This window comes from Nansenia antarctica (genome assembly GCF_963989245.1).
Source record: "Nansenia antarctica genome assembly, chromosome: 8".
Taxonomy (NCBI): domain Eukaryota; kingdom Metazoa; phylum Chordata; class Actinopteri; order Argentiniformes; family Microstomatidae; genus Nansenia; species Nansenia antarctica.
In genome coordinates, this window is record NC_137678.1 from 14297301 (window position 1) to 14315883 (window position 18583).

At 47.0% G+C, this 18583-nt stretch overlaps 1 protein-coding gene across 1 annotated transcript; it reads right to left on the reverse strand.

Annotated features, from left to right (window-relative positions):
* Positions 1 to 15123: 15123 nt before the first annotated feature.
* LOC308163899 (zinc finger BED domain-containing protein 5-like) lies at positions 15124 to 17020 on the reverse strand (the record flags this gene model as incomplete). The annotated part of the gene is made up of 2 exons (XM_080538075.1): positions 15124 to 15600; positions 15851 to 17020. 2 exons carry the CDS (start codon positions 17018 to 17020, stop codon positions 15124 to 15126), a joined length of 1647 nt encoding a protein of 548 aa, XP_080394201.1.
* Positions 17021 to 18583: the final 1563 nt, after the last annotated feature.

Here is an 18583-nt window from a genome sequence, read left to right on the forward strand (position 1 = left end):
GTGGCTCCCCTGGTGTTAGGAAGGGAAAAAAAAAAAAAACTTTTAAAAAGATCACAAGAAGGGAAGGAGCTGGTTTACATAAATAAAGGCTATGTACACAATCCACTGTACTATACTGTACAGATAGACGACTAGGGTTGTCATATTGCACAATAGTATTGTTTCACGTTATTTAAAGTGTCACAGTTTGCAGGCTTGAAATGTACATGTTTGTGCCTCAGCACTACACCTGATTTTTTCAGTCCAGCAGCTGCCATACAATCCGTCCAGACTGTCCAGGGCCCAGAATATCACAATGTTATGATGTGTATGCTAACAGCTTAAACAGGCTTTTTCAAGGTCATTCGAATTCAGATGCACTATGTTGAGTTCCCCCGCATAAATGAGCTTGTGTGTGTGTGTGTGTGTGTGTGCGTGCATCTTTCTGTCTGTCTGCCTACCTGTCTGTCTTGTCTGCCTGCCTGTCTGCCTGTCTGCCTGCCTACCTGTCTGTCTTGTCTGTCTGCCTACCTGTCTGTCTTGTCTGTCTGCCTACCTGTCTGTCTGCCTACCTGTCTGTCTGCCTGCCTATCCTAACTAGTGAGGAAGAGGAGGAGGAGGAGGAAGCTGGAGGTCTATGTAGTAGTAAAAAACAAGTAAATGTTTACTTTAGGACCTAAAGCAGCTATCAGTGATTTTATGACTAATATAAAGGGAGGGGGTGGAGGGGGGGAGGGAGGGGGTGGAGGGATGTGTTGGGACATGTACTCAGACCCCCTTTCAAGGCCAGTGGTAATGGTGCTAGTGAAGGTGCCAGGCAGTCTGAGCCAACACTTCTAGACAATCAGAGGACAGAGATCAGGGGGGGCTGATTAACTGGCCTGAACAGTTCAAAAGGTCGTCACTGGGCAGAGGAGCCGAGCCGGAGCCAGACAGCAGAGGAGGAGGAGGAGGAGAGGAGGAGGAGGAGGAGGAGGAGGAGGAGGAGGAGGAGGAGGAGGAGAGGAGGAGTGACATATCGATGAGTAGCTTATCTTTGTCCACGGAATTATATAGAGCAGCGATTTAACCCTGTCCTCCACTACTCTCTCCCTCTCTGCCTCTCCTACTAAATATTGACAATACGACCTTAACTAATTTAGTGTCGAAGGTGAATAAAGTCAGGCCAGATTGTCACAGTAGAGTGCCACGGGTGACTTTATTCACCAAAAATGCATCAATTATGATGCCACATTTTGTAGCCAATCGAAGTATTGTTGCTAGGTAGATACCACATAAAACACATGGCACTGTAAATCAGAATCTGAATGTATATTTGCACATAAAGGAAATTGACTTGGTGAGGTTGGTGCATAGGACGTAAAAAAACAACAATACATCAGCAAAAATAATTTGAAGAGACAACGGCTGTGGCTCAGGAGGTAGAGCCAGCGTCTAATGATCGCAAGTTCGGCTGTTTGATTCCCGGCTGGCCACGTGTCGAGGTGTCCTTGGGCAAGACACTGAACCCCAAATTGCTCCCAGTGAGCGGGCCGGCGCCTTGCATGGTAGCAGTAAAGTGCAGTCCATTTACATCCTTCTCTTAATTATCCGCCCTCTTTCTCTCTGCTCCCCCCCCTCCAGTCGGACAGTGATGGCTACCTATCGGGAGTTGGATCATTTTCGCCGTGGCAACAAGGCGGCAAGAGCACCTGCCCGTCGAACACCCTCACGCAGCGAGATCTAGCCATGGCTGCAAAGCCTTCTGGGGGATGTTCCTGAGTATGAAAGGTTGTGTGTGAGGTGTTAAGGCTATACTCATGTGAAAACACACATTGTTCAAGCACGTTTTTTCCTTAAAATAGTTCATTTCTTTCCCCTCTTCCAATTCTGAGGATGTGAGTTTATGAAAAATAAAGAGTAGTTATGGCTCTCACATTCTTGTCCCTGTCCTTTATTGCTTTTATAGCAACACAGCAGCCCAACCACTGATATACAGTGGCTTCGGAAAGTATTCTGACCCGCTTCACGTTTTCTGTTATAGACTAGACTAGAGTATATCCAAATGACGTTGGATTTAGAAGACAATGCCACCAAGAAGGAGGGAACCAGGTGTGCTCTATGGATCACATTTCTATCTGCAAAGCTTGTTCTAAGTTAGTTTTCTATATCCAATCTCGTTTGGATACTCTAGTCCAGGGGTGGCCAACCAGTCGGAGACTAAGAGCCCAAAAAAATGGTTGGGGTACCAGAAAGAGCCACATCATACATGCGGGCTCACAAAAGCTCTCACTCTCACACACACACACACACACACACACACACGCAATACATTTCCAATAGGCTATGAGACCAGTGTTGTCATTTCAGCAAAGGCCAAGGTATGGCAAGGTACAGAGTGGGGGGGTTGAGAGGGGGTTTCCCCCCCTTGGTGGATTTTTTAAGCCAAATCAGTTGTGCAATAGTCCATTTTGGTGAGTTGTTTCTATACAATTTACTTATATGACATTAAGGTAATGAATAAAGGAGACAACTACAGTGTGTAGGTGGTAATCTACATCTTTCCTAGCAGGCAGACTGGTTCAATCTCCTTAGAAACAAAACATTACAGATTTAGCTATTCTCAACTCTAAATTAACTGCACTGTTAAAACACTAGTATTGTGAGACCTCACCTGTGTCCCTGTCCCTGTCACCTGTTTAGACCTCACTTGTGTCCCTGTACTTGTCTCTGCTGCCCTTTTTTCCCCTGGCATATTTGTGTTACAGCTCACCTATTACAAGTGAGACGATTGACAATATCAAAACATGCCTGCACACACATATAACTTACACACAAGTTAGTTTTACTGGCCCCAATTTGGTACAATTATTACTGAAATTATAGAGAATAGAGACATTGTTGACATACGTAAACTAGCTGTTGTAGTCTTTAATGTTCGCTAACTAGCTTGTTAGAGTTAGCTTCACAATCGCGGGTGACGTTAGGTCCGTTTGTTCACTAAAATAACATTAGAACATGTTTGACTAGGCTACACTATTGAGAAAGAATGCAAAACCAAAAGTGCAATAAGAAAGAAAAACCAAAATATTTACTTTCATGTTTTGCACAGGGTTTAATGAGATGCACAGTAGTGGAAGTCACTCAAGCTTTGAGTTGTTATTTCACTCCAACTAAACTAACCCTCCCTAACTAAGTAACCCTAACCACGTGGGTTGCTTGAGGTCTATGTGGCGTGAAAATAATTAGAGATGTGTTTTCCTAAAACGTTTAATGTTTAACATAAAATCTAACATACAGTACTAGCAATGTTTTTTAATCAATATGCGCAGGACATTTGATTTCATAAACACATTATTTGAATGATGTGTGACTTTACAAACATGTAATACATTCTAAATTGAAAAAGGAATAAATTGTTTAAAGTTTGAGATTATAGATCAAGTTTAGTTATTAGAGGAAACTGTTGAATTTAAAATGTATTACAGAGACATTTCAGGACTTTTACGATACATGATGTGACTTTAGTAGGCCTGTGTTGACGTATTGGAGGAAAACTCACAAGGATATCCTTCATTATGTGCAATCTAGCGTCCAATAATTATTACACATGAACACATTTAATTAATTGATTGATTAATTGATTGATTATTTCTCACACACATAATGGTAAATGGACTGCACTTATAATATTGTAGCGAACGGAGACTGGTAGTGTAACTCGCCCCATGCGGGAATCGAACCCCGATCTCCCGCATAACCGACGGCCGCGCTAACCACTATACCAAGAGAGTTAACTCCCTTGGAGGAGCTGTTAACGGGGCCTCATACAGGATCGTTACACTATCCTCACCGTTCGGGAGAGCGTGCCCTCACGCTTCACTATGTCAAGTCCCTCACGTGGACACGCCTCTCCGATGGCCTTCCTTCCATCCCAACTTCAGACACCAGTGTATCGCCCCATGCGGGATCTCCCGAACTTTTACGCTCTCCCGAACGGTGAGGATAGTGTAACGATCCTGTATGAGGCCCGTTAACAGCCCCTCCAAGGGAGTTAACTCTCTTGGTCTAATGGTTAGCGCGGCCGTCGGTTATGCGGGAGATCGGGGTTCGATTCCCGCATGGGGCGAGTTACACTACCAAGGACACGTTCGCTACACCGCTACACCAACCGAAAGTTGGGATGGAAGTAAGGCCATCGGAGAGGCGTGTCCACGTGAGGGACTTGACATAGTGAAGCGTGAGGGCACGCTCTCCCGAACGGTGAGGATAGTGTAACGATCCTGTATGAGGCCCGTTAACAGCTCCTCCAAGGGAGTTAACTCTCTTGGTCTAATGGTTAGCGCGGCCGTCGGTTATGCGGGAGATCGGGGTTCGATTCCCGCATGGGGCGAGTTACACTACCAAGGACACGTTCGCTACAATATATAGCGCCTTTATCCAAAGCGCTTTACAACGGTCTCTCATTCACCCACCAATGGCGGCAAGCTACAATGCCGGCCCACTCACTGGGAGCAATTTGGGGCGATCTTTCTTGCCCAAAGACACTTCGACATGTGGCCAGCCGGGGCTCGAACCACCAATCTGCTAAGCTTGCGATCATTAGTCGGCGGCTCTACCTCCCGCGCCACAGCCGCCCCCAGACATACATTTACTCTGTTCTCTCCTTCTGCTGTGCAACACATCACCTGTCTGGCTTTCGCCAGGTAGAACATGGGTCCGATGTAAACACCAAAGTTAGGGAAGAAATTCAACACATCGGTGGTTAAACACAACTGATCATCTAACGGCTGTCTGCCGGAATGGACCAGAGATACGATAGGCAGGAGTGCTATGACCGGCAGATACGCGATTGCGGCGGGTACGATAACAGCCAGCAGGTTCACCAGCGCGCGTCTTCTCAGGGGGCGGGACCCGTCACGGGTCTGGGCGGGGCTCGGTTTCCATAGCACCCACACCACGCCCCCGAGACAGCCCAACATCACCAGGAAGAGAGAGGACATGACGGCGGCCACCGATATCCAGATACGTTCCGGTTCCACGAAAACTGTTTGAGAGGGGAGACGTTTGTTAAGTTAGGGTCTTGCCTTTTTCCTGAACATGGATCAACTCTGGGCCCTAGACAGTTTAGTCTCCTCAGAAATATACAAGAAGAACCCTGTGAACTTGCCGTGGCCATTATGTAAAAAATGTCAAGGCAAAGTTAAGTAAACTGTATATTAAACTATTGGGGACCTACGGAGCCCCCCTGGGGTCACATGGTAGAAAAAAATAATTTGATGTGTGAATCCGTTCCCTCGATTTAGTAAATCTGTTCCCTCGGTTTAGTAGGCTAATCCGTTTCCTCGGTTTAGTAATCCGTTCCCTCGGTTTAGTAATTCGTTCCCTCGGTTTAGTAATTCGTTAGGGTTAGGGTTAGGTCCTACGAGCCAGAACAATCACAAGGATTCTAACCCTAACCCTAACCCTAATCCTTGCGATCGTTCTGGCTTGTAGGGCCTAACCCTAACCCTAACCCTAACGAATTACTAAACCGAGGGAACGATTTACTAAACAGAGGGAACGGATTACTAAACCGAGGGAATGGATTACTAAACCGAGGGAACGGATTACTAAACCGAGGGAACGGATTCACACATCAAATATATTTTTTCTACCATGTGACCCCAGGGGGGCTCCGTAGCGACCAATGACATTGTCGGTTAAAAAAACTAAAACAAAAGTGGAAGTGAAAGCGTTGTGACGTTCCTCCGTTAAGCCACGCCCCCTTTGAAAACTCGGACAAACAAACAACGTTTCACAGTGACTGACTGGCTGTGTTCGGAATGGCATACTAGCATACTACTCATACGCGAGAGCGTTCACACTGTACAGTATGCGAGATTTGAGTATGCGAGAAATGTAGTATGTATACTATATTTTCGGAATTATTTAAGTACGATATGACTGGACACTACTCGGGTACTGAATCCCCCAAATGCATTGCGCGTCTCTTCAGCCTCGTCAAACTGCGTCATACAAACTCACCATACAGCTGTTGTTTACATTGTCTGATAGCCTGGAGACCGAAAGCTCGCAATAAACATAGTTTTTTGCACAGATTTGAGTGTGCAGATGCTGTTTTTTTGCACTCTATTTGATACTCTTCAGCTGCAGCACCCCAGCTAAGTCTGATCACGGATGAGCGGTGGTATTTTCACTATATTGGGAATCTACATGGTGAAATGCATTCTTAGACATGTCTAGGTTGTCATGATTACAAAGATGCCACTTGAAATGCATGAAATCCAAGTTTATTTGTGTCCTACACACACGTTCGCCTAGTATTTGACTGCCTGTAGCCCAATCACGAATGATCGTATTGTAGCTTCAGATGGACAAGTTGGTTGTTATTGTGCTTGCTGCAGCAAGCCCAAGATATGTTATTGCTCATATATATTTATTTGAATCCTGTTCTTTTACCAACTGCTAAGACAACAATATAGTAAGCTAGTTACTTGAGCTAGCTAAAGATATTGGCCCCCCAAATAATTTTACAACTTGTTATAATTATGTTACGATGTTTCTGTCGAACTCCGCAGTGAAGGTATCTACAGTGAAGGTATCTACAGTGAAGGTATCTATAGGGTGCGTTCGTAAATTCGCTCTGAGAGTGCCGGAGCGCACACTGGGTTCAACGTCATGGTAATTTGATTGGACAAGAGGCATTCCATGAGTGCTGATCAGATTTCCAGGGCGAATTTACGAACGCAGCCGTAATGTAGCTAGGGAACAGAAGACAGAAAAAAACGTCAGATCAGATATATAAACAGGTTATTTTGATAAACTGGACACATTTTGGGAATATATGTGGTTACTTTCTCGCCTGAAAACATATTAAAACTTCATAAAATGACATGTTAACACTTTAAATTACAGCTTTTGGCCAATGGAGGTGCGAAATGCATTCTGGGAGGCAGTGTAAACGGTCGGCTGGTTTTGGCATACTTATTATGAATTTAGTATGCAGTATGCTAGTATACCATTTCAAACACAGCCACTGACTTACCGTGACTGAATGACATTCAATGACTTACAATGGTGGGAATCGGCAAATTTCTGATTTCTGATTTACCACAGCAAGTAAAAGACATGTTTTTTAAAGAATATTTAGTCTAGAAGCTTTTCACCATCAGATATTAGCGAGTTGTTTGGCCGAGTTTTCTGCCTGTAGTGACTTTTGCTGTGATATGATTGGACAATTTCTATTTTGGGGGGTGGCTTAGCGATAGGTCCATTCAGCCAAGCAAGGCAAGGTGGCTGGTGGAAGTTGACCTATTCAACATTATAACCAATGAAAGGGCGCCTAACCCAGCCCCCTAGTCTCTCACCTGCCTAACCCAGCCCCCTAGTCTCTCACCTGCCTAACCCAGCCCCCTAGTCTCTCACCTGCCTAACCCAGCCCCCTAGTCTCTCACCTGCCACCAGAGCCTAACCCAGCCCCCTAGTCTCTCACCTGCCACCAGAGCCATGGTGAGGGTGGCGACCCAGACCAGGCCTGAGCAGACGGCTCTGTACTCCCACCTGCCCAGCTTCAGGTAGACCACGGGCCAGGCTGCAGCCAGGTAGCGCTCCACACACATGCAGGTGAGCAGCAGAGGGCAGCCGATCCTGTTGATGGTGGAGGTGCCTACCTCTGCCATGCCCAGGTGCGACAGGTAAACCTCCTCGCCCGTATCCATGGTTACGTTGATGTGCGTGGCCCGGAGGTAGTAGGTAACCATGGAGATGGGCTTCAGGAGGAGGAAGACGATGTCGAGCACTGCCAGGTTCAGACCACAAACCTGCAGTACAGACACACTAGTCAGTTATACCACAGACCCACCACCTGCAGTACAGACACACTAGTCACCTACCACAGACCTGCAGTACAGACACACACTAGTCACCTGCAGTACAGACACTAGTCACCTACCACAGACCCACCACCTGCAGTACAGACAGACAGACCACAGACCTGTAGAACAGACAATAGTCACCTATCACAGACCCACCGCCTGCAGTACAGACACTAGTCACCTACCACAGACCCACCACCTGCAGTACACACACTAGTCAGCTACCACAGACACACCACCTGCAGTACAGACAGTCACACTAGTCACCTGCAGTACAGACACACTAGTCACCTACCACAGACACACCACCTGCAGTACAGACACTCACAGACAGACAGACAGACAGACAGTCAGACAGAGAGACAGACAGTCAGTCAGACACACAGAGAGAGAGAGACAGACAGACAGACAGACAGAGAAGGAAGGACAGACAGACAGACAGAGAGACAGACAGACAGACAGACAGACAGACAGTCAGACAGACAGACAGACAGACAGAGAGACAGACAGACAGACAGACAGACACCACCTACAGTACAGACAGACAGACAGACAGACAGTCAGACAGAGAGACAGACTGACAGACAGACAGACAGGCAGACAGGCAGACAGAGAGACAGACAGTCAGACAGACAGACAGTCAGACAGAGAAACAGACAGTCAGACAGACAGTCAGTCAGACAGACAGACAGACCATGGATGTGGACAGTCAGACAGACACAGACAGACAGTCAGACAGAGAGACCTTGGAGACAGACAGGCAGTCAGACAGACAGACCTTGGATGTGGACAGACAGTCAGACAGACAGACAGACAGACAGACAGTCAGACAGACAGACAGGCAGACAGAGAGACAGACAGACAGGCAGACAGACAGACAGACAATCAGAGACAGACAGACAGAGAGACAGACAGACAGACAGACAGACAGAGAGACAGACAGACAGTCAGACAGACAGACAGACAGACAGAGAGACAGGCAGACAGGCAGACAGAGCGACAGACAGACAGACAGACAGAGACAGATAGACAGGCAGACAGATAGACAGATAGTCAGACAGACAGACAGACAGACAGACCTTGGATGTGGACAGACAGACAGACCTTGGATGGAGACAGACAGACTGACAGTCAGACAGACAGACCTTGGATGCAGACAGACAGACAGACAGACAGACAGACCTTGGATGCAGACAGACAGACAGACCTTGGAGGCAGACAGACAGACAGACAGTCAGACAGACAGATGGAGGCAGACAGACAGACAGATAGACCTTGGAGGCAGACAGTGCCCTGGCCCCCCTCAGCAGCAGCCAGAGCAGCATGGCGTTACCCAGCAGCCCTGTCACCACCAGCAGCGCCTTGGCGAGCAGCCAGGCGTCGGCCGTGCTGGGGTTGACCAGGCGACAGTCCCTCTCGATGTCGCTGTAGGTCAGCGGGGCGCCGCCCAGGGCGGAGGAGGAGTTACCTGTGGTACCAGAGGACCTGGCTGCAGCCCCGGTGGTCATGGGGTCAAGTTCCATGGTGGGGTCAGGTCCCATGGTTGTGGTCCTCACAGAAGGTTCCTCACCTCAGATGATAGCGGGGTAGTGGTGGTCTAGTGGGGTAGTGAGTTGGACCGGTGAATCGGAAGTAGTGTGCCCTTGAGTAAGGCACTGCGCCCTCCAGTAACTCCAGGGGGAATGCTGTAGCTGTAATCTGTCAATTGTAAATCGCTTGGGCATTAAAAGCGTCTGCTAAAAAAAATGGCGTAACATTTAAAAAAAACTACAGATCTCTATAGATGCTCTAATAGGCGGCGAGAGTTTAAACAGGCGGTGGAACAGGAGAGGGGGACCCAGAATGCAGTTGGTCGGTGCCTACACCTGAGGAAAGTAAATAGAAACCAGAGATAATCTTGCCTTTCGCCTTTTGTCGTGATAATTAATGAAAACGTTTATTCCATTATTTCCGGACGGTCCTTAGTCTCTGTCGTCTTTGGTGGCTGACAGGCTAATATCCCAGAGACAGAGAATGGAGAGAACGAGAGAATGATAGAATGAAGGGAATGAGACAATGAGAATGGAGAGAATGAGAGAATGGAGAGAACAGGAGAACGAGAGAATTGAGAGAACGAGAAAGGACTCATCTGAGAAGAGGATGTGTCGTTAACAGCGGTCGTCCCCCTGGTCTCAGTCTCTCATCTATCGCTCCTCCTTCACTCTTCTCCTCCTCCTCTTCTCCTCCCCCTCCCCTCCTGACCTCTCTACCTCCCCTCCTCCTGACCTCTCTACCTCCCCTCCTCCTGACCTCTCTACCTCCCCTCCTCCTGACCTCTCTACCTCCCCTCCTCCTGACCTCTCTACCTCCTCTCCTCCTCTTCTCCTCCTCCTCTCCTCCCCTGCCTCCTCCTCCTCTTCTCTCCTGAACTAAACTGGCCTGCATTCTAAAGTGTGTATATTTCTATCTTCCCAGCCCCTTTACACACACACACACACACACACACACACGCACACACACTAACACCCACACCCACACACCTACACTCACACCCACACACCAAACAGAAAAATCCAAATGCCAAAGTCTCCCCTGCCTCTCCAGTATCGTAGGCTTGTCCACCAGCTGGACAGATCTCTGGTTACCCAGGACCCTGTCCGTGTTTACCTCTTTACATAGGTAAACAAACCATACCTGTGTCTACCGCCTACCGTCCATTGACATTAGATAGGTATGCCCATATCAGCTCTATCTCTATGGTTATCCTATCTTGTCATATGTTTTTCCTCATGATAGTTTCATTGATTGATTAGAAAGAAGAAATCAAACAAACAGACGACTCAGGACAAAGCATTGAACTAAAGAAAACATTTCTTTAATCAGTTTTTGATAGTAAGAATTTATATAAGTGTAGTATATTTTACTTACACACACACACACACACACACACACGCATACACACACACACACACACACACACACACACACACACACACACACACACACACACACACACACACACACACACACACACATGCATGGGTATATGGTATGGGCCTGTTCTCCTGACAAGGGGGGTTTTATGACACCTTGTAAACACATCCTTTGTCTTAAGGGCCATATGTTTACTTCCTGTGAATCTGACTTAAGGGCCATATGTTTACTTCCTGTGAATCTGACTTAAGGGCCATATGTTTACTTCCTGTGAATCTGACTTGAACTTTAACCTGGAATGACTTTTAGGCAGGGTGACATCATATTGGGGTCTCCTACTCTTCACACCTCAAGCATCTATACTATGCAGTGACATAGGACCATTGTTTGTAACTGTATTTGCATACTATTGTTTATAAATAAGAAGTGTGGGCCCAGGGGGCTTCTCTTCTCTTCTCTTCTTCTCTCTCACCTCTGGAACACGCAGCTTCTCTCTCTCTCTCTCTCTCTCTCTCTCTCTCTCTCTCTCTCTCTCTCTCTCTCTCTCTCTCTCTCTCTCTCTCTCTCTCTCTCTCTCTCCCCTCTCTCTCTCTCTCTCTCTCTCTCTCTCTCTCTCTCTCTCTCTCTCTCTCTCTCTCTCTCTCTCTCTCTCTCTCTCTCTCTCTCTCTCTCTCTCTCTCTATCGGCGGAGGGGGACCCAGCCTAGGGATGTCAGAGGGAGTTTGGAGCTAAGTTTGGAGTCTTTTGGTGAATTATGTATCTGATTGTGTTTATGCACGTCCTACAGTACTGCCTGCTAGGGGGTCCAGTCCTGCCCGTCTCTGTGTGCGTGTGTCTACCAGGAAGGCAGCATCGGGACAGGGCTCAGGTAACGTACATTACAGTTTTGTTAGACTTTTCACCTTTCAAAGAAATGCGGGTCGAGAGAGGACGCTGGCGCTGCTTGTTTTCCGGCGGGAATCTACATATACTTGCAGTATACAGAGTAGATTGTCCTACAAAGACACTTAGATTTAGATTTAAAATTAATTAGACCCCTATACTTTTTTGTTCTTTTTTTTGTTTCTTTTTATTTTACTACTCAATCTTTTCAGTTTGTAAAGCGTCTTTGAGTGTCTAGAAAAGCGCTATATAAGTCTAATGTATTATTATTACTATTATTATTATTATTATTATTGTTACGTCTCATAACAGTGTAAGAGAGTAACATTCTTAGGCTTCAGTTCCTGACATTGCAGCACAAGACAATAAGGCAATAGGCATAGACAATAAGTCAAGATAAAAAAGTGACAATAAGTGACAAAGACACAAGACAGGATACAACTAGCAGTTTAATAGTAAATAAATAGATAGTAAAAGTAGTAACGTGGCTGTGAGCTTCAGGTTTAGGTAGTCTGTATACATATACACGGGGTGTGCTTGGGGATGATAGTCAATTGTCTACAGTAGGCTTGTTTATGCCTGGGGGAAGTAGCTGAGTTAATTAAATAGTTTAATCTAGCACCTTGCCTTGGCTGCTTGCTTGGGTCAGGCGTGCTCCTTCTGGTCTCTGGCACCAGGGAGATCTGACTCGGTCTCTTGGCATAAATACATTCTCTTTACAGAAGTTAAGTTATGGCTCTGTGACAAAGTGCAAATGATATCAAAAGCATTCGTCAGCACTATCAAATCCCTTGGAATGATTGGATAGAACCTGACAAACATAGTCGGTCGAATACCACTGGAAGACATCCAAAGGCTTAAGGAAATGATAGCCAAAATACAGATCCTCTTTGGTGCCCTTGAGTAGCAGAATGCTCCAGGTAATGATAATGGTAATGCTGTCACTCTGGTTCACTGCCATGTTTACACAACTCACTGCCCACCAACTACTAGTCACTCCCAACCTATCCACTGAACTACTCCCACCTGTACTTTGGTTTCATCTCCAACTTGGTTTCACCCTCCTGCTGCTCCTATCGTTCTGCCCTAGACTCCCGGCCATCTCACCTACCCCCCACCTCCCCCTGCCCTTCTCTCGTCTCACCTATACTGCCACTGACCTCCACTCACTGAACCACAACCATCGCCTCACTGCTGCTGCTGCCACCGCCGCCACCAAGGCAGGCATTCTCCGCCGCCGCCGCTACATCCATCGAGGCTCCCAGCAACATCGACACCGGACTCTACACCACCCTGAAGGCACAAACATCCCCTCATTCTGGACTAACTCTCGCTCACCTGTCATCACCACACACCGCACCGCTGACCCCTCAAACCTCCGCTCTCTCCCCCCTGCTCCCCCATCCATCTCCCTTGCACTGTTGAACACTCGCTCTCTCTCCAACAAATCCCCTGTCATATCTGAACTAATACTGGACAACAACCTGGACTACTACTCACTCAACCAGGCCACCCCCCCTAATTACACCTACATCGCTAAACCCCGCCTCTCTAAGCGAGGGGGTGGTCTCGCTGCTCTCCACAAACACTCCCTAACTGTCACTATACTGGACCTCAACCTCCCACCCATGTCATCCTTTGAATACCTTGCCTTTTCACTCCCCAACTCCATAACTGCACTCCTACTCTACCGCCCACCGAAGCCACACCCCTCTTTTCTTTCTGATCTCTCTGAACTCCTCACCATCGCCTCTTCCCTTTCTACCCGTCTCTTACTCACCGGTGACTTTAATATCCATGTCGACAAACCCAATTCCAACCTCACCTCTGACTTCCTCTCTCTCCTTGATTGTTTCCACCTCACCCAGCACATCAACTTCCCCACCCATGTAAAAGGCCACACACTCGACCTTGTCTGCTCTGCCTCCCTACCCATATCCAACCCCCACCCTCTTCCATTTCCACTCTCTGACCACCACTGCATCCTCTTCTCTGCCCCTCTGCCCCTACCGCGCCACCCCATCAAACCCCCCATCTCTTTCCGTAACATAAAATCTGTCAACCCACTCACTCTATCTCAGTCCATATCTTCTGCCCTCCCCACTGACTCCACTCCCACCAACCCGGAAGACTATGCCACCATGCTCAACTCCATTCTCTCTGACTCCCTTGACTCACTGGCCCCCTTGAAAACCATCACTGTCTCCTTCACCACCTCCTCCCCCTGGTACACCGCTGAACTACGCACCATGAAACAGACCGGCCGCCAACTAGAAAAACTCCACAACAAAACCCACCTCACTGTCCATGCCGAAGCCTACAAGCACCATATCTCCTCCTACCGTGACGCACTCCAAGCTGCCAAATCTGCCTACTACTCCAACCTCATCAACACCACCAATCGAAACCCCCGCACCCTCTTGATGCGGCACCGTATTTGGTAAGGGAGACGTACAACTGGCTTTCAGTGTCTCCAAAGCGCAGGGAGGCTTACAAGGCCATATATGAGACCATTACCTGTGGTGAGAAACCCTTACAAAATAACTAAAGTGTGTGAAACCCTTACAAATAACTAAAGTGTGTGCCATGCATTGGCTATCCATTGAACCGGCAGTATCACACATTTTGGACCAGTGGGAGGAGCTGAAGTTGCATTTCAGCGTCACCAAATCGAGTGAGCACTGTTACATGGCTGAGGGTGGTACTCATGTACAATGACCCTCAAAATGTCCTTTACTTGACTTTTCTGAAGTCAGTGCTGAGTGAGGTACAGTCAGTGTTGCCAACTCCTCTGTAATGGAAGTAGCTGTTGGCTCTCCCAAAAGTAGCTAGATGACATAATCAACTAATTTGCATAATATGCAATTCTGAAAGGCTAAATTAATTTTAAAAAGGCTGAGCAGGTTTAGAAACTAACTATGTACATATTTACACACTTAGTACAATTGTTTTTGCTCTAAGTTTTGACTGAACCATTGTGGTTAATGAGCTGAGCTATAATAGATAGATAATAGCTGACTCAGAGGGTGCGATTGACTGACTAGACCAGTGGTTCTCAACCTTTTTTGGGCCAGCGCCCCCCTGTCCATTATCCAGGTCTCTTACCGCCCCCCATAAAAAATTAGGCTTATTTTCTCCCCTGAATATTAATGTTGACTAATATTCTGTGTTATATCATTTAAAAAGCATGTCACTGAATGCCAAATAATAAATTGGATTTAACTGGGCAGTTGGAATATCATTATGATTAGTCATCAGAGAGCAGAAAAGCCATGTGAATGTGAATACAAATTATGTTTATGAGTGTTAAACAAACTCAGACAAGAGAATACAAACAGAATACAGACAGACGCTACGGAACAGCAGCAATTGCACACGTCTGGTGCAGAACAAACAGTAGGCTACAAAACTGTACATTACAACTAACATTGTTCGTTTTTTAAGTGTGCTGGTGTGACATTTCGCCAAATTGCACGGGGGGGGGGGGGGGGGATTAGTGTGAGCCCTGCGCTTGGTGGTTCTCCGCCAGTTTCTTCACTGCGGGTTGCAGAGAAGTTAGTTTCAGTCGCAGTGCACCTGAGGCCGTCAAGTCCAAGCGATTGCGGTACTTGGACTGCATGTGGAGGACCTGGCTGAATCCCTGCTCCACCAGGTATGTGGTTGGGAAAGCCAGAAGAAGCAGCCTCACTTTCTCCCACAGAGCCGGGTAACGCTGAGAGTACTTGACCCACATGTTGCCCCAGCCAGAGGTGCGGAAAATAGCCTGGGCCTCATCGTCACTCTGGATGTCGATGAGATGCTCCCGGATTGCTTGCTCGCATTCCGCCACGTCCGCCTGAAAGGGTTGCACCACCCAGATGGGAACATCAAGGTCCAAAAGATCCCTGAAGCGGATCTTCAAGTCAGCATTCACCATCCTCAGGTGCTCTGTGTAAATGAGGAGGCGCTCATCGGTAAGAGCCTCAGACACCTGCAATGAGCATAACCAGGAAATTGTTATCTGTGCAGAATGTTACTATCTGATTTTGAACTGGTTATTTTATTGCTAATTAGTTAACTAATTGATGTTTCTTAAAGTTTATACTCATAATACATAAGAACACAGAACATAAGTTATTTATACTAACCAGGAACACAAATATAGTTTTGCATAGAGTAGCCTACATTTATTACATGTATTATTTATTATTATCATAATTTAGTAGCCTAGGCTAGATTACCTTGGTCAACAGCGGGAAATAGGCAAACTGCCTCCTGCCTATGCTCTGCCTGTATAGATCCAGCCTGGAGGTGAGACTCTGGATGACCGCCTTGCTCTGGACCAGAGTAACTCCTTTTCCTTGGAGCTTCAGTTTGACTTCATTAATTTTTCCAAAGAAGTCTGCGAGGTACATGATGTCGCAGCGGCTGGATGACACCTGTTCCCCAAGAGCTGCATCCACCTCCTCCAGGAACTCCACGATGCTGTCAAACAGCTCACAAAAGCGAGCAAGGCAGTTTCCTTTTGAGAGCCAGCGGACCTCAGTGTGGAGAAGAAGACGCTCAAAGGTCTCGTCATTTTCCTGACACAGCTGTCTGAACAATCTGGTATTCAGGGCGTGGGCTTTTATTTTGTTTATTGCCTTGACTGTAACATTGAGAGACTCATGGAGAGGTGGACTTTTAGATTTGGCCACAAGGTTGTGGCGGTGCAAGACACAGTGGACTGTGAGGACATGCGGGACCTGCTCCTTCAGCAGAGCGGTGAAGCCACGGTACCTGCCAACCATGGACGGGGCACCGTCAGTGGCACATGCAAGGATGTTCTTGATTGGGATTGACTTCTCCTGTAGATATGCATCCAGTGCATTAAAAATGGTCTGGCCCTTGGTGTCTGTTTCCAGATATTTGGAAAATAAAAATTCCTCAGCCATCTCCTGACTGTTGGAGGCACTATAGTGGACATAGGCCATCAACAGAGCATTATTGTCAGCAGTGGTTGTCTCATCCAGATGAAGGCTGAATGGAGTTTCCCGCAGGATGGCACACAGCTGCTCCTCTGTATCGGCGCCCATTTCATCTACCCTGCTTGCTACGGTGTCATTGCTGAGTGGGATGGATTTCAGCACCTGTGTGGGATCACGCTCCATCACAGTAGATATTACTTCTTTGATGGCAGGGAGTACCAACTTCTCTCCAATTGTGAATGGCTGCCCACATTTGGCTATCAGCAGGGAGATATTATAGGATGCTATTAGCCCGCTGTCAGTCTGGGTGGTCTTCCTAGCGAAGAGACTGCTGATGGTGCTCCTACCATGTTTCTCTTTGAGGGCCTGGAAGAATGGACGCTGCTTATCTGCCTTGTCCGGGTGTATCTTGTTAAGGTGCTCTTTTAGACGTGAGGGTTTCATTGCCTCATTGGAAAATACTTGTTCACACAGTAAACACATTGGGAGTTGGTCATTGTTAGGAGACGGTATGAAGCCATAGCTAAGATACTCAATAGAGTACTGTCTGCATTTTACCTTTTTCGCGGCCATTTTGATGATATAATATGATTTTAGTTGTTTTATAATGCTATGCTGGGAGCGCTCAGAGATGGGTGCTCGGACTGAAAAGACAGTTTGTCCAACTGACCGTTCGTGCATTTACGAACGTACCAGTAATAACACTGCTGACAGCTGACCAATCGCAAGCAGAGTAGTGCTTATGCGTTCGTTTCCAGGACATCACAAGAGATCACTAAAAAGCGATCATATATTTTTGTTTGTAAACGTTAAGACGAACACATCGCAATGCTAACCTCAGAATGGCACTAGGGATAACTTCCACAACAGCACTTAATAGTAATACATTTATGTAATATTATACTGTGATGAACGTGGGGAGGGGACATTCGTAGCTGATTGCTCGGTTATATTATTGGTAACCGACAGGGCCCTTTCCCGACTGGGTCATTACAATATTATCGCTTTTTTGTGATAGGTTGCTCCTGCTGTGATGTTCTGGTATCTTGGTATGGTATTAGCACTCATTTTAACTAAATTAAATAAGCTGTATTGAAAGGAAGCGAACGCATAAGCGCAGAGGGTAGTGTGTATATGCGGGGAGTGAGTATTTGTCTGCGTCACAGAACCCGGCCAAGTTCAGAGCACTGCGCTCTGGGAGCGCTCAGAGACGGGTGTTCTGACTGAAAAGACGGTTTGTCCGTGCGAACTGACTGTTCGTGCATTTACGAACATAATAACACTGCTGACAGCTGTTTTTCATGAGAAAAATACTTTATGCGTCACCGCCCCCCAAGAACACCTCAACGCCCCCCTTTAAAAAATATTTGTTCCAGCGCCCCCCGATGTTGTCTGAACGCCCCCTGGGGGGCGGTACCGCCCCCGTTGAGAAACGATGGACTAGACAGAGTGAACACCTAGCGTCACCAAGCTCTCACCGGGGAGACTGCAGGTCTACTCGTCTCTCGTGAGCTCAGTTGTAACGTGAATCGTGGAACACGGCATATGTTAGACGCTTACAGTAATTCCCTAAATGACTAGACAAAGTAGCTAGATTTGTCGCTGGTCGCTTTTGACTAATTAAAGGGGTTCTGGAAAGTCGCCAGTTATAGCGACAAAGTCGCCAAGTTGGGAACACTGGGTACAGTTGGCTATCAAGGCTTTGACTGGCTTGATCAAGTCTGTCAGCAGCAGGGTGATAAAGAGCCTATACATGGGTACATCAACATGTGATCTTTATAGATGGGTACATCAGTCCCTAACCATACCTTGGGGATCTTTTTGAGGCAAAGGCAGCTGAGCTCCACCTGTCACCTGAAGATGAGGGTTAGGCTTAGAAGGAGATGTGTCGCCTTGACCATCTCCCTGACCAACGCGCTTCGGGAGCGACTGCCAGACGACATTGAACCACTGCAGGGCGTGTCAGTCTGCAACGTGGGGGAACTCTCTAGTGCATAATAAGAGAGA